The 16,006-nt window shown below is 40.9% G+C and overlaps 2 protein-coding genes across 9 annotated transcripts in view; both read right to left on the minus strand.

Annotated features, from left to right (window-relative positions):
- KANSL1L (KAT8 regulatory NSL complex subunit 1 like) overlaps positions 1–3,452 on the minus strand; it is a 94,704-nt gene extending 91,252 nt beyond the window's left edge. For 2 of the 7 annotated variants that reach the window (XR_006284709.1, XR_006284711.1), the window contains exon 1: positions 3,339–3,416. The gene's annotated coding sequence lies outside the window, so the exon portion shown is untranslated. Of the gene's footprint in view, positions 1–3,338 lie in introns of all 7 variants that reach the window. The other 5 variants (XR_005227425.2, XR_005227424.2, XR_006284710.1 and 2 more) reach the window with 5 other exon arrangements.
- A 1,362-nt stretch (positions 3,453–4,814) lies between these two features.
- Positions 4,815–16,006, minus strand: part of ACADL (acyl-CoA dehydrogenase long chain) — a 37,149-nt gene continuing 25,957 nt past the window's right edge. For both annotated transcript variants that reach the window (XM_043525387.1, XM_037912649.2), the window contains exons 8-11: positions 13,995–14,108; positions 11,141–11,268; positions 8,858–8,944; positions 4,815–5,641 (exon numbers count right to left, since the gene is read on the minus strand). In XM_043525387.1, coding sequence (XP_043381322.1) covers positions 5,548–5,641; positions 8,858–8,944; positions 11,141–11,268; positions 13,995–14,108 — 423 coding nt within the window. In that variant the 3' untranslated portion in view covers positions 4,815–5,547. The remainder of the gene's footprint in view (positions 5,642–8,857; positions 8,945–11,140; positions 11,269–13,994; positions 14,109–16,006) is intronic.

Genomic DNA, 16,006 nt, shown 5'->3' on the forward strand with positions numbered 1-16,006 from the left:
AAGGACATACTTCAACTGGAACTCATTACTACTCATTTACGATAACTCCATAACTCATTAAAAGCCCTGAATGGAGAAGATATTTTCCCCTTGTTCCTCAATGATATTGAATCCAGGAGCATATGCTATTCCAATATTTCAAAGTGTATCTCCCCTCTATCAGTTAGTTCAGATGTTCTAATATTTAGTGTCCTCATATTTATCTGTTTATTTGTAACAGAACATTTAATGAAATTGGGTTTTTGAATCTATCATGCTAAAATATAGGAGATTTTTTGTATTAAATGGATCACTCAGGGCTCTCAACATGTTGTACATATGTCTCTAATATAAATATTTGTATTACTTCTAAGTACATTACAAGCTCCATAAAGAAACTGTATGTGATTATTTCAAATATCCCTCTGAATCAGTCAGTCTCTGAAGAGGTTCCATAAAATGTTTTTTAAACAAGACCAACTTAGTGTTTATTCTCTTGTTAACATGTTGAGACTTTATACTTGCAATTCTATTAACACAGGGTTTCTCAAACTGGGGGTCAGGACCCCTCAGGGAGTCGCGAGGTTATTACATGGGGGGGGGGGGGTCACAAGCTGTCAACCTCCACCCCAAACCCCGCTTGCCTCCAGCATTTATAAAGCTGTTAAATATATTTAAAAGTGTGTTTATTAGGGAGGGTCGCACTCACAGGCTTGCTGTGTGAAAGGGATCACCAGTAAAAAAGTTTGAGATCCACTGTATTAACAATTAACATTGGAGTTCCCAATGCAGACCAATGGAATGAACGAGCCTTCTGGGTGAATAGATCAGTCTTCTATGTTTATGTTCTTGCTCTCTCAGTGACCTTATACATTTTCCAGCTTTATTGTTCAAGAAGTTTCATGGAAGTTTTTTGGTCAATATTATAAAACATAGTTACCTTTTAATCAGTGGCAGAATCTAATGATTAGACCAAGGGACTGTTTCTGACTCCACCCATGAACACAGGCAAGTTACATACCTACATAGATAACTGTATGTTCCTCACTGTAGTATAGCTGAGTGCTTCGCACTCACTAATGGATTTTACTCTTAAAACACCCTTTGAGATAGGGAAGCATCATTCCTGTTTTACAGATGAGGAACTGAGCCACAGGGTAGATTAAATGAATTGCTCAAGGTCACACAAGACATCTGCAAGCATTCTTGAGTCCCATTCCCAAACCCATTCCACACCCACTAATGTTTTAGATTACCCCATCAAAAATGATCTGTGATTCTGGGTACATAACTTGTGGTAGTCTGGGCCTGATTTTGAGACATGCTGATTATCCTCACCTCCAGATCAAGGCAATGGAATCTGATAATTAGGCTCAAAATGGGCATCCAAAAAATCAAAGGCTACTTTTGAAAATGGTGACCCAAACTTGTGTGTTTCCATTTGCCCAACTGGAAAACCAATACACTGCAACAATGCCTACCTTCTTCATTGTACTGTTGGGAGACTTGAAGTATCATGCACGTCTATTATGCTATATAACAATTAATACTTGTAGATCACTTTGAGCTCCTTGACTGGAAAGTCCTATACAAGGGCAATGTATTAATACCCATCCAAGGCCTAGACAGAAACTGCAGTAAAACAGCCAAGGAAAGAACAATATTCATGGGGGGGGGGGGGGCAAATCACAGAGGAAACTAGAACAGCAAAGAGACTCCCCTAGAAACTACAGGGTGCACATTCTTCTAAGATCCACACAAACTAAAGGGGAAACTAGCTCTGTATATAGGCAGTTTCATTGTTTTTCCTGTATAATCAACATAATAAGAAATGCACAAAGCAAACATACTAAAAAGAGAAAAAAAATTCTACTTTATTTCAATTAACCTTAGGTGTTATCTGTAACTATACTAGATAAGATTTTTCAGACAGAAGTGTGATTTTTCAGTATAGTATCTATCCCTTTTAAGGATGGAGTACGTCACCCTTCTCTGTATATTTCCTAAACTGTGTTACTTTTAATTTACAGCCCCGACCTAGTCTAAAATTAGTTTTCTTTTATCTGATTGTATCCAACTCTATCCCATATCTGAGAGAGTTCATGTTTTAACGAGCATTTTTGTAACGAAAAATGGGAATTTTGATATGTTAAACAGTTTTATTTTTATCTCATCTATAAATTCCAGCATTTAGGAAGATGTGGAAAGAGCAAATTTAGCCCTTCAAGGCATTTAGAGATTCAGCTCCCCTCTTCAAAAAAACAACTTTTCTTGGTAAAGTATCCTGCAAAGAACAAGTGACTCTCTTTTTCCACTCTCTCTGTATTACACCACCTTCGAATCCAAAACATATTTTGAGTTTTATAGACCAAATGGGGATACCACTGTTTTCAAGAAGCTACATTTACAACAAACGTCGTAACTGAATCCATCTGCATGTGTCTTGTTTTTGGGGCGAAGAACGCCAGCCGCCAGCCAACGTGAGAGGCAGGTTTCTAATTTCCTCCGCAGTGGAGGGGCCTGTATTCCTCCACGCTGGCTCTGCCGGCAGGCTGCAGTGGGTTTCCCAGGGGATACAATGGCAAACAGTGGCAGCGTGTTCGCCGCCGACGTACAGAGCAGAAAGCCAAGCCACCCCCCGCTTCCATCGCGCCCCGGCCTCCCCAGCGCATTCCCCCCCCACCGCTGTGCGCTGGGCTTTCCCTCTCGTTCCCTACGTGTATTGCAACGCAGCCGCTCCAGGCCGCCCCCCGCCCGCGGAGCCCCACTGCGCCCCTGCCGCCCCCCCCATCGCTCCCGACACGCCGTGTGCAGGGAGGGGCAACCCCGCCGCCGCATCGCCGGCTGTTTGACGCCCCCGCCGGGGGCCGGCCACGACTCCCAGCGGGGGGTGAGGCGAGGGCAGGCGGGCTCGGACCGTCTGCCCCCACCCGCCTGAGCACAGCGCCCGGCCCCGCCCACTAGCGCGCACGGGCTCTTCTCATTGGCCGCACAGGCACAGCTCCCACCCAGAGAGGCCCCGCCCCGCCAGACCCTCGCGGGAGGGGCGGGGCCCGGAGGCAGCGCCAATACGCTCCACATTCCAGCTCCCCCACGGCCCAGGCCCCGCCGCCTCCCCACAGCGTCAAAGCCCCGCCCCTGCCACTAGGCCCCGCCCCCAACCCCGCCTCTGCCTCCCCTCGCCCGCCCTGGCCCCGCCCCTCTGGCCGTTTAACATTGAGCCTGGCCCTGGGGCGCGAGGAGGGGGGGCGCGGCCGCGGGAACCAACCGCCTCTCGGAGCCGCTGCCAAGAGGCCGGCTGGGGAGTCGCCGCCGCGGCTGTGCCCGGCTCAGGTCCCCGCAGCCCCACGCACACTTGCCTGCTCGGTGGCTCCGCTCTTCGGCGTCTCCACAGCGGCGGCGCCGCCCGCCTCCCACCCGGGCTGCGCTCTCCTCAATCTGTGCCGCTGTTTAACAGTCAGCTCCCAACTAAAGGCGGCGGGCGGAGGCGGGGCCGCGGCCGGGGGGTAGAACTGGCCAATCTGCGGCGGGGTGGGTGGGGCTATGCAAAACTGGGGAGGGGGCGTGTCCTGACAGCGGCGTGTGGAACGTCGGGGCAGGGCGGGGGCTCCAGGATTCCGTGCCTAGCTGTGCCCCTGAGCCCGGGTAGCTACCCGCCTCCCCTGCCGCCCCGGGATAACCCCAGCACGTGCACCCAGGGGGAGGGCGTCCACGTAGCAGTGCCTGGACATAGGCCCCTGCCCCCAGTAGCTACATGTTCCCTTGGAATCTCTTCCCCCTTCATTGCTACCATCCTCCATCAGCACCTGCAAGAATTTTCTGGCTGTGTTTCTCCATTCCTGGAATAATAAAACGGCAGGGGGGGAGGCAAGCAGAGACTCAAACGTGCACCCCAGCATCCTTTGCACTGGCTGCCATAGCATCTCCCTGGGATGCAGTGCACTAAAACTAGTGCAAAGGATTGTACAGTGTGTGCAAATGCAATTGCTAATGTTTCCAACTTCACCTAGGTATGTCTTGATACAGCCCTATCAACTTTCAATGGACCTGCACTGCAAGGACATACACACTGTGACAAGATGGAAATAAGGTATACGTGTATCCGTTTGCTCAAGTTTTTGGTCCATCACCTTTAATTCTGAATTAATTTAGCACTTGTAGAATTTAATTGATTTAATGGTTGTGACGGACAGCCCTAGAGCCAAAAATCTGTTCATCCAAACAGTAATTTTAGCACCAACAGAAGCAGCCATAAGCTTTTCTTACTGCCCCAACATTTTTCAATCCTAATATGACAAGTTCACCTCTAAAGTAAGTGGGTTGATCAGTCTCCATTCAGTTCCTGGCTTCTGTTGCTGAAACTGCCAGTAAGCTTACCACTTGTGACAATGTCCCTTTAAACCATAAATTTATATGCCATACTATAGAAACCATAATGTCAGCACAGCTTATTTCTAAAAGATAACAGATTTGTAAATGCACAGTAGTCAAATCACTAATTACACATGTGGCTTAGCAAAAAACCACAATTCTGTAGTTGTGTAATTAGGCTGATTCAAAGCACATATTTAAAAGCTATAAAAGCTTGTATTAGTAGCACGCTCTACTCAAATACTAAACCTCCAACTGATGACTGAAGACTTTCTGAGAATTGGCCAACAGGCCTTTTATAGAGGTATTCACACAGACTATTAACAATCAGAGGATGTGCTACTCAAGTGTGTCCTTTCTTACAAACTATATCAACATATGGATTTTACTAGGGCACTTCCAAATAGTTATTTTATAGTATTTAACTTCTGATTTTTCAAAGAATTCAGAACATTGATATTTTGCATTTTAAATTTTTTATTAAGCTTATTTATACAAAATAAGTACGTATTGAAATAAGGCACACTGAGTTTCATTGTAAAGCTTATTACATTTTTGTAATTCATTATAAAGCTCAAAAGTGAAAGTCACTCACTCATTTGTTATCATCATAGATGAATGCAATGCAAAAAGCCAGATAATTATAGGAGAAAAATCAAGTACATTGTCAAACAGATAAATTATTAAACAGGGGTGGCACTGAGTCAGTGATAGGTCCAAGTTCTACAGTTACATTTAACACTGTAAGTCCAAAGTTGTGGTTTGGTGTTGTTTACTTTCTAAGAAAAAAGTGGTTTCTTTGACGATCTGATTGTCTTTAATTCTGAACAGTTAGGACTGGATTTAATATAATGACATTATGTTTCAAAGATTTCAAGTTAATTGTATCATTCCAAAGTGACCATACTTTTCACTACCAATACATACGATCTTCTTGCCTCAAAATTTTTTTGAATCATTCAGAGGATTGATTAGTCCTAGTGTTTTCCACCAGGAAAGACAGCATTACAAATTAATATTCATTAAATATTAGAGACCACATTTTGTTATTGTAGTTTAACTACAGTACAACAGTTTTTAACAGTTCCTTTTCCTCAACAAAACACACTACTACTTTTACTTGCATTCTGGTGCCTGATTTAATACCGTATTAATTGTGATAGGATTCAGGAAGCAGTCTCCAGTATAGCCATGTGCCTACTTGTCAATCACAATGTCTCTAGCAATGAGCTCTTTCATTATTTCATTGGTTCCACCATAGATTGGCTGGACACGAGAATCCACAAAAGCTCTGAAAAAGTGAGAAGTAGTGACAGAGTGAGTGGTTAAAGAGACACTTCTTGAAAATAACCATATAACAAATTCTTAGTAAATGGGAAAATCTCTCTTTAAAGATTCAGCATACTTCAAGTGTGATCTGTCTGCAGTGAGAACTCAGATCCCTCTTTCAGGACATTTTATTAAGGAGAAAACAAAAAGCATAATTCAGTTATTATCCTGGGTTGCTCAGGTTGTGATCATTTGATTAATCAAATTCCAAATAAGGGAACTTGAGCTTTAATGCTCATGTTGCAGTTTGTCAGCATTATTCTGGTAGAGAAGTGAAAACATGTGAAGCGATTATAGTCTAAGCTTAAGAGAATTAAAAACAAATTGACTCAGAAGCATGTATGAGTTTGGCAGAGTTTCTTAAGTTGAAATAGGGAAATTAGAATTTTACTCAATAGAAGTGTTCAAAATGCAACAAGTAAAATTCTAGAAACTTTCACCAATAAATAAAAAATTGCAATTAAATATACTTGCTGATACTCCTTTTTGAGTCAGGACTCCTACAATTACAACACCCTGATATTTCAGATTTAAATAGCTGAAATCATGAAATTTACTTTTTTTTAAAAAAAAAAAAAAAAAATCCCATGACAGTGAAATTGATCAAAATGGACTGTGAATTTGGTAGGGCCCTACATATAGGGTCCTACCAAATTCACAGTCCATTTTGATCAATTTCACTGTCATGGGATTTTTTTTTTTTTTTTTAAAAAAAAGTAAATTTCATGATTTCAGCTATTTAAATCTGAAATATCAGGGTGTTGTAATTGTAGGAGTCCTGACTCAAAAAGGAGTGTGTGTGTGTGTGTGTGTGTGTGTGTGTGTTTTCACAAGGTTATTGTAGGGGGGTTGCTGTACTGCTATCCTTACTTCTGTGCAGCTGCTGGTGGCAGCGCTGCCTTCAGAGCTGAGCAGCTGGAGAGCGGTGGCTGCTGGCCAGAAGCACTGCTGCCTTCAGAGCTGGGCCCTCAGTCAGCAGCCACCACTCTGCAGCCCCCCAGCTCTGAAGGCAGCAGCGCAGAAGTAAGGGTGGCGTGGTACGGTATTACCATCCTTGCTTCTGAGCTGCAGCTGGTGGGGCGCTGCCTTCAGAGCCAGGCACCCGGCCAACAGCCGCTGCTCTCCGGCCACCAGCTCTGAAGTCAGCGCAGAAGTAAGAGTGGCAATACCGTGATCCCCCTGCAACTCCCTTTTGAGTTAGGACCCCCAATTAAAGAAATTCTAGTCTCCCCCTGAAATCTGTATAGTATAGGGTAAAACAGGGGTGGGCAAACTTTTTGACCCAAGGGCTACATCGGGGTTCTGAAACTGTATGGCCGGGTAGGGAAGGGTGTGCCTCCTGAAACAGCCTGGCCCCTGCCCCCTGACTGCCCCCCTCAGAACCCCCCACCCATACAACCCTCCCTGCTCCTTGTCCCCTGACCGCCCCCTCCTGGGACCCCCCCCAACCCCCAATCGCCCCCCCCCGGCTCCCTGTCCCCGACTGTCCCGCCCCCTATCCACACCCCTGCTCCCTGACAGGCTCCCCAGAACTCCCACGCCTATCCAACCCCGCCCCCGCCCACTGACCGCCCCCCCGCCCAACCTCCAACCCATCCAACTGCCCCCTGCTCCCTATCCCCTGACTGCCCCCTGGGATCCCCTGCCCCTTATCCAACCCTCCCTTCCCCCCGCTCCCCGCCCCCTTGCCTATGCCAAGTCTCATAGGGTAAGAACATGCTTACATTTGAAACCCTGTACATCTCTGGGGAACTGTCCCAAACTGGGCACTTGGGGTTAAACATTTTTTTCCCTTTCGTTTTTTGTGTTTCTCTTCCATAGGCTGCCTTGCAAAGTTCTATTTTATTATTTTCTATGTCCCCCTCCTTTTTTTAATTCAAAATAATGTCTTTTATAGTCTAGAAGCAATACATGCTGGTGTTTGCTCACCCTTTCCCAATTCTTTTATCATTTTCTCCCTTCCCCATTTTTAGTTAATTTAGTGCTTGATTAACAGCTCTGGAGACTGAAACCCTTCATTTATACACAGCACATGTACAACATACGAATTGTAAGCTCGCCCACACTTACTAGTGTGCCTCTGTGCCCTGAGAAAAAGAGACCATCTCTAGGTCCAAGGTAGTAATTTAGGTGCCATACTCATTGAATCCATTCCTTGCTGACAGGTTTCTAATTGTGCAGTGGGTTCTTTCTGAGAGGTGAATATTTGCTCATTAGGAAATGAACTGAAACTATCAATTCATTTCACACAAACCACTGAACATCCATCTGATGGCTATAGCTTTTAATCACTTCTAACTTCAGCTTCATTTGAACTGGTGACTGAACTCAACAATGAAAGGCTCTTGATCCCCAAGCCATCCAGTTCCCCTTTCCCTACCCTCCCAGTGGTTTGGGGACTGAGCTGTGCTCCTGAGCATACTATAGCCTGGGCAGCAGCATAGGGAAATGGATAAGAATCCTTGATGATTTCACTCCATGAAGCACAAAACACAGCATCACAACCACAGCTCTCCCCAGAAAGTAATTTTAAAATTTAGTATCCAGGAAGATGTAAGACTCCCACAGCCCTGCAACATTTAAAAAGCTGTACTTAGAGATAGTTACTACCGGTATATTAACAACAGGGGCCCTACAAACCTGCATAGGGGTTGCTAGATATGCCGATACGATAATGGAGCTCAGTGTACTTTAGAGTTGCTATTTACTCACAAAGGATGGAACAATCATTTCAAAATGTGAACAGGCACATGCACAATAATAAAGAGAAAAAAGTTACCTTAAAGCAGCATTAACAGGATAAAATATTATTAAAGGGACAACAACTTGAAATCAGGTCAGTTTAAAAAAACTGAGTTAGAAGTAATTTCTGACAATTCATCTGCCCTAAAGGCCTGCCATTTTTGAGGGTTTTGCTATGAGACTTTTTTTTAAATTACTCTCTCCACTTTTTGGTGTGAGAAAGACACTGACAAGAGGAAAAGCTACCTAACTAATTGATTGTACAGGGGAAATAATAAAACCAACTACACAAAGGCATTTCCTTTACATGTATTGGTAAACTGCTTTGTATTAGTAGTGATTAGTTTCTCCCAGTTTATAAATACATATGAAGAAAATGCCTCATTTTACAATGCTGTTAATCTTTCATAATTCAGCACTGAAATGTTACACCTACCTTGCAACTGGATACTCCCACATGTACCCCCATCCTCCATGAAGTTGTACACACTGAGTAGCCACGCTGTTTTGGAGATCAGAAGCCCTAAAACAGCAAGAACAGAAGTTTGGTTTTGAAGCATTATGCTACTAAATCTATAAAGAAGTAAAACAAACATTTAACTATCAAATTTTCTTACATATAATAGCCATATCCAGAATGTTAGGAATTACCGTGATGAAGTTTGGTCTTTTAAAAAGAGGACCAGAAAGAAGAAGTAACTGGCAAATGTTTTAACTTTAACATTCAAGAATTTGGCCTTTTTTATAGAACTTTCACAAAGGAGGGCTTTCAAATACAGACAAGTTTGTTTACCTTTAGCTTATTCATGTTGTATATGCCAATCTTGAAACAGATTTATTTTTTAAAACCAATGGGGGTTCTTCCTCTGTCAGATCCTTCCTAATGTTTCTTGTTCACAGCCTTTTTCTTTTGGCAACATACTAGGATACTCTCTGTACACCAATAATATCTGGTGATGCCTTTTTTTAAAAAATGCTAAGAATCACTATATTGCACTTTTTAATATAAATGCTGGCTAATAAATGCTCCAAGTATTTCCCCCCCTTCCCTACGTTTAGCTGTCTCTATAATGTTAATTTTTGTGGACTTTCCAACCACAATTTGATACACATTTTTATCCTAGACAGCATGGGCTTTATAACTTGTTTCCTGTATTTTCTTTTTTTGAAAGACTGCATGCTTGCAGAATGCAAAAAAGTAACTTCAACAATAGCAAAAACAAATGAAAAATGATTAGTCAAGTCAATTTCCTTTTCATAGGAAAGAGTACATAAAATTCTCTCTTCTCAAGCATGCTCCACTGCAATGTTTTCTCGTGAATTATATTACACCACATTTAACCATAAAATGATGTCTTGATGAAACTATCCATCCTAAATAGATTTTCAGATTAATTTAAATACTGTAATGGTTAACAACACAATAAAACCTATAGATCTTTCAACAGAAATCAGCAGTAAAGATGTATAATGCTTTCAAAAAATTTATCTTATTTAACTAAGCACCTACCTCCAACCAAAATAGTCAATTTTGGTTAAATCTTAAGAAAGAAAGTAAGGATATCAACTACTGTATAGTCAAATGAAGTGCAGGATACTGGTGCCAGAGAAAGAAGCAGTTTCTCTGTTCAAGCAATTTTTAAACCTATTCAAGTTCTGTGGAAAAGTTACAGAAATTCCATTACCTATATGGACAAGGCCACCAAACATTGTGGGTGTAGGAATTTTGGTGATTTTGCAAGTTTCTTGCTTTGGAAAATCCATTGATGAAAGAATTTAGGCTGGCATTAGTTATATCCTCCTCCACAAAGCTAAATGCCTCTGCTTCTGTACCAGGTATTTTGGTATAATCCGTGCCAAGAAACACTCAATCAAAATTGTTCCTTTTAATGTAAATGTTCTATCTGGATTCCTGTGGCATTTTTTGCATACTTTTTTTAAAGGATTAAAACTTATACATTTTCTGCAAATGTTCTGCCACTTTCTAGTCTTCATTTTCTCCCCACTTTTGCAGCTAACAATCTGGCACCGGGACAAAGGTATTACCTTAGATGTTTCTACTTGTCTAACTTTGTCTGGTTAAACACAAGTTAATAAATAACTGCAAAAAAAGTTCCTGGGGCTTTTTCTGTCCAGTTAAAAAATGGATCTTTGAAAAGGAAGAATAGCTCAATCTCAGCAACAGCAATAAAGAGGTAGCTAATTATTTCTTCCTGAAATCAGATAGTTCTCAGAAAATGGCTAGGTCAAGTACCTAACTCTTATGTCAGGATTTATCAAATATATCCAAAACTTTTATTTCATATTTTATAAATATTATGCAAGGGAATCCCAGTAAGATCCACCTTTGGTTTTTAAAGTATTTCAGCTGTATAATTAAATGGTTTTTAAAAACAAACTAATTCTCAGGTGAAAAACTATTTAATTAAGTTGAATTTGGATCACATTGCTCAAGAGACTTTTCTCCTAAAAGCCAACACTAAGTAACTAATTTTGAAATTATTTGATTAACCAATACCAATATTCAGTGTATGTATCTCTCTGTATACCACATGCATCACTGTAGTTTGGGCTAATAAATTCTGATGTTAGACGCAGACAATGATTTAATCACATACAATGTTACCTTTAGGGCTAAAAATTTGGGTTGGTTACTCCAATGTTAGAAACCAGAAAAGTTCATATAAGTAACATTTTCAAACTGTTTTAACATGCATACCAGTATTTTGCCATGGAAGCTGTGGAGGAGTCCAGACGTTTCCCCTCATGCAGCTGGAGACAGCTGTCCACGAACGCCCGGCCCACGCAAATCTGAGTTTTCAGTTCTGCTAACTTGTGCTGCACTGTCTGATTTTTGTTGGGAGGGGAAAATGTTTTGTATTTAAAAATCAGGAAATATTTTAAAACAAACCAGTGAAAGCAAAAGATGCCCATAAGGTCATTGCAAGGAAATGCCTTTAAAAAAAAAAAATGCAATGTTCTGCATGAAGGAAACACCACCACAGGAAAGATGGCATACCAATACAGCAGCTAGAGTTCTGTTAAACTAAAAGCAGCTTCATTTCCATTTCTTTTAACGGACTCATTTCTGCCAATCTAATCAAATAGGATTTGCTCAGAGTCAAGGAACCTGTGAATCAAAGAAAAGCTATAAAATCTGGTCTTTCACTCACAAAGTCATATGTTTTTCTTATTTAAAAATAAATAGATAACAGAAGTTTGAGTCTATAAATTCCTAGATCGTAAAACCCAGTGCCCTTTACCGAATGTTTTAGCAACTTGAGCTCCCCCTTCTGGTAAAAATGTGTTTCTATTCTTAACAGCTGGTAATTTCCCTAGAGAGACAAGATGGCTGAGGTAATATCTTTTATTGGACCAACTTCCTCACCCACCTTGTCTCTCTAATATCCTGGGATTGACACAAGTACAACCATACCGCATACAGGAATTTCCCTAGTTTATTAGCAGTTCCATAAAGTACTATTTTCTTCAATGCAAAATTTATTTTAAAGGTATAATATCACAATCCAAAAAATTTATTTATCAAATATCTTTTATTAAAGAATAATTAAAATTCAAGTCCACAGAGGGAAACGAGAGGTTCAAAGAGATACAAATAGGAATAAATGGATACAACTGAACAAAAGAAAGTTTAGACTGGCTGTCAGGGAAAGTTTCCTAACATTGAGATCTGCTATACTGTGGAAAAAGAAGAAGTCCACTTGTAACATTACATAAAACTAGGCTGGGCAAAAACTCAACTATGTGGTAGTAGTCCTTACACTAGCCAGGGGAATGAAAAAGACAAGTCAACAAGTCTTTTCTCAAGTTCTTAAACTCCTATATCAGTGGGCTTCATCATTTCCTTTATCCAAGCTACAGAAACAAATAGACTGATTTCAAACCCTGTAATAAATGAATTAGGCAAGACAGCAGACTAATTAGAAAGCAGTCAGCTTTTGATTACAGACACATTTTAGCAATCAGCAATGAAAGGAAAGGAAACACAGAAAAGCACAGGCTGCATAATGTTTTGATAAAAATACTTTATTTTAAAAAGTTTATTGGAGAGTGGTTGTCTTGCTTTAAAGCTAACTCTCAGCACTAAACCTAGTTTTTAAAAGATGTATTTCCACAGTGCTAAGTATAGACATTGGAAATGCTAAATCACACCTGGAAATTATGAATTGATACTTAAGATGTCTTACTTCTAAGGGCCCAATTCTGCTCTTGCTGAAATCAATGACAGATCTGCCTTTGACATAACAGGAAAAGGATCAGGACTCAAAACTGGGAATTCTTGACGTTTTTAGTTAGATCTCAAGGGCACATTTCAATTAACAAGGCGGCTACCGTTCTCCAACCTGTATAATTCAGTTTCTATGCATCACAAACACTGGAACTTGGCCAACGTTCTCATTAAAATGTTTAACATTTTTTTCAGAATAACCCCCCTACCTAGGGTTTTACACTGAAACTGTTAAGATCACTCGTGTATTAAGAAAAAAAATAAGCAGTACCTTCTGAAAATTGCTACATTCGCAGGTAGAATCCCTGAGTCTGTATTTACTAGACTATGGTTAACAAAAGTTACTCTGATTAGAAAAAAGATACTGTGAGAAGCGGAGCCTGTTTTCATGATTCTGAACAAGAAGTAGAGCCATGGTCTCAAAACTCACACCTGACTCTCATTAATGGCTGCAAGAATAATATGCACTGTGGACAATATATAACTTCTTATGTGGAGTCACTTGTGCATTTAGTTGCCTCGCAGCTGAGGAATCATTTACACTAGCCATAAAACTGAAGACTTTATAAAATACTTATTTGCTTAACACTTCACAGGCATTAAAAAAAACAAGTTCCCTGCTGTGAAAAACTTGCCTAGTATCAATCTCAGGTAGGCCCTGATCCTGCAATGCACTGTGCACAGGTGGACCCCCATGCCCGGAAGTCCACCCAAGTCAATAGGATTCAGCTCATATGCAGAGGTCCATCCATGACAATGCATTGTAGGATCAGAGCCTTAGACAGTAAAATGCCATTTTATAAACAAAACTATTGTCACTATATATTCATAAACCAGGTCAGCAATGCAATGTCTACTTCAAATCTGAAAGCAGCAGCAGCAATGTTATCTCAAGAGCACTTAGTCATGTTTAATTTAAAACCAAACATGAGAGAGAAAGCAGAGTCATTCCAGGTACACCTCTACCCGATATAACGCTGTCCTCGGGAGCCCAAAAAAAAAAAAAAAAAAATCTTACTGCGTTATAGGTGAAACCGTGTTATATCGAACTTGCTGATGATCCGCAGGTGTGCGCAGCCCCGCCCCCCAGACCAGCCCCCTTTACCACATTATATCTGAATTCATGTTAGACTGGGTCGCGTTATATCGGGTTAGAGTTGTACTTGCTTCTAATCCAACTTTAGAACCTTTGAAAACAGGCAAGCAAAACCACTGGACTAACACCTCTATTGAAATGAAAGTTACATATATTACATGTATCTATACTGATACAGAAACAGACAAAAAGAAGGATTTCTGTCTCTTTTTCTTGGTTTAAGCTTACCTGTAAATGTGCAATTGTTTTCCCAAAAGCTTTTCTTTGTTTAACATAGTTCCTTGTTTCTTCAAACATGAATTCACAGCTGGCAAGTGCCATATCAGCAATCAACAGTCTTTCCTTGGAGACAGAAGTGATAAAGAATCTGAGAGTTCTTATCCAATGCAACTAATCTCAAATTTCTCTACACAAACAGATACACACATAGGTTGGGAAACAAAAGTTTAGTTATGACTGTTAGTGTTAGTTTTGTTCTGTGCCATTAAGTTTTAACTAGACATACTGCATAATTGAAAATATTGTCACTCTATTAGACACAATTGTCTTGGTGGGACCCAAATTTTAAAAGTTCTTAGTGACATTCCAAAGTTTCATAAACAGGACTACAGGAAAAAAAGAAATCTAAAAGTGATATGTAATACTCCCATTGACTTAATGGAAACAATTTGGCTCAGATCTTTCAGTAATTTGATTTTAATCTTTCAGTTCAAATAAAACAGTAAACAAGTTTTAGAAGGACACTGTCTAAATCAGAGGTTCTCAGACTGTGGTCCATGAGCTCTATTCAGGTGGTCCAAGGATAGTTCCCTCCAAGGTGCATGCCTGGGCGGCCGCACACAAGAGAATGAAGAACCACCCACCTAATTAGTGGAGCCGTGCAGGCGTGGCTCCATTAATTAGGTGCCTGGACCCTGAAGAAGATGCACATGTAAGTTGAGGTGATGACCTTTGGGCGGGGGCAGTGGGGTGAGAAGAGGGGGTGGAGGAATTTGGGATGTGCAGGGCTGCGGCAGCCAGAGAAAGAGGCGATTTTCCCCAGGTCCACGGCTGCGGCTGCCAGGGAGAGATGGCCCTCCTTCCCCCAGCCTCAGCTCTGTGGCTGCTGTGGCAGAGGAGACCCCCTCCTTCCCAGCCCCACCTCGGGGGCTGCCGTGGCAGGGGAGAAAGGGCACATCCATCGCATTTGAAAGGTAAGACTACTGATATTAAAATATGAGGTGTGCGCTTTTATTTGTAGAACAAAAAAACGTAAATTATGAAGGGTTTTTTCATATAGCACTTTTATCCGAAGCGCTTTACAATAGTTAGCTAATGGTACAAACAACAGATCATTAAGATCAAAAGATCAATTAAGTGGTCTGCTGAGACCCTCAGCAATTTTCAAGTGGTCTGTGGAAAAAAAGTTTGAGAACCACTAGTCTAAATACATTTAAAAGTTTATAATTTTCTCCCCATTCTCATAAACTATGAAAAGATTTAAACTAAGATCCATTTCCTGCAGAATTGTTTTTAGCTTAACCATGTAAATAATCTGGTTCACTACTGTAGGGGTGCTCATGAGCACTGCTGCTGTGTTTTTTTTTTTTTTTCAAACCACTGAAATATTTTCTTTGAAAGAACTAAATAATGTATGGAATTTGCACAGTGAAACAGTAGGTCTCATATTTAACATATAGGGTAAAATTAAGTAAACATGATTTTTATTAGATGATGCAACTACAAAGTCATAGTTTATGCTTTATGACAAAAGCAGAGTCATGGTTTTGGCATCTGAGTTTCCTCTCTGCTCTTCCAAACCTGCATTAACTGATCAACTGTGTTCAGTTCTACTAATAAGACAAGCCACTTTGAGCTCTACAAAATGCTTCCACTTTTCAGTTTTTTTATTAAATAGATTGAGAAAGTAGTTTATCTAGCATATATTCCCACTGGTAAAAGAGTTGCAGGTGTGCATTTTGCATTCGCCTTTAAACACAAAGAAAAGTCAACTCTGCACTAAGAGGCTTACAGAGGGCAAAAAGAGCATATTTAAAACTATTGAGCTGAGTGCACAAGTGTTAAGATGATACCACAGTGGTTCGTAGCATTCAATTTTTAAAGTCTGTTCTAATCTTGTGTTCTTCACACCCGTGCTATTGACTGAGAGGTCTGGTCTTGAAATCAGGTATGAAAACTTGATACAGTAACTCCTCACTTAACGTTGTAGTTCTGTTCCTGAAAAATGTGACTTTAAGCAA

This window comes from Chelonia mydas, chromosome 11 (assembly GCF_015237465.2).
Source record: "Chelonia mydas isolate rCheMyd1 chromosome 11, rCheMyd1.pri.v2, whole genome shotgun sequence".
Taxonomy (NCBI): Eukaryota; Metazoa; Chordata; order Testudines; family Cheloniidae; genus Chelonia; species Chelonia mydas.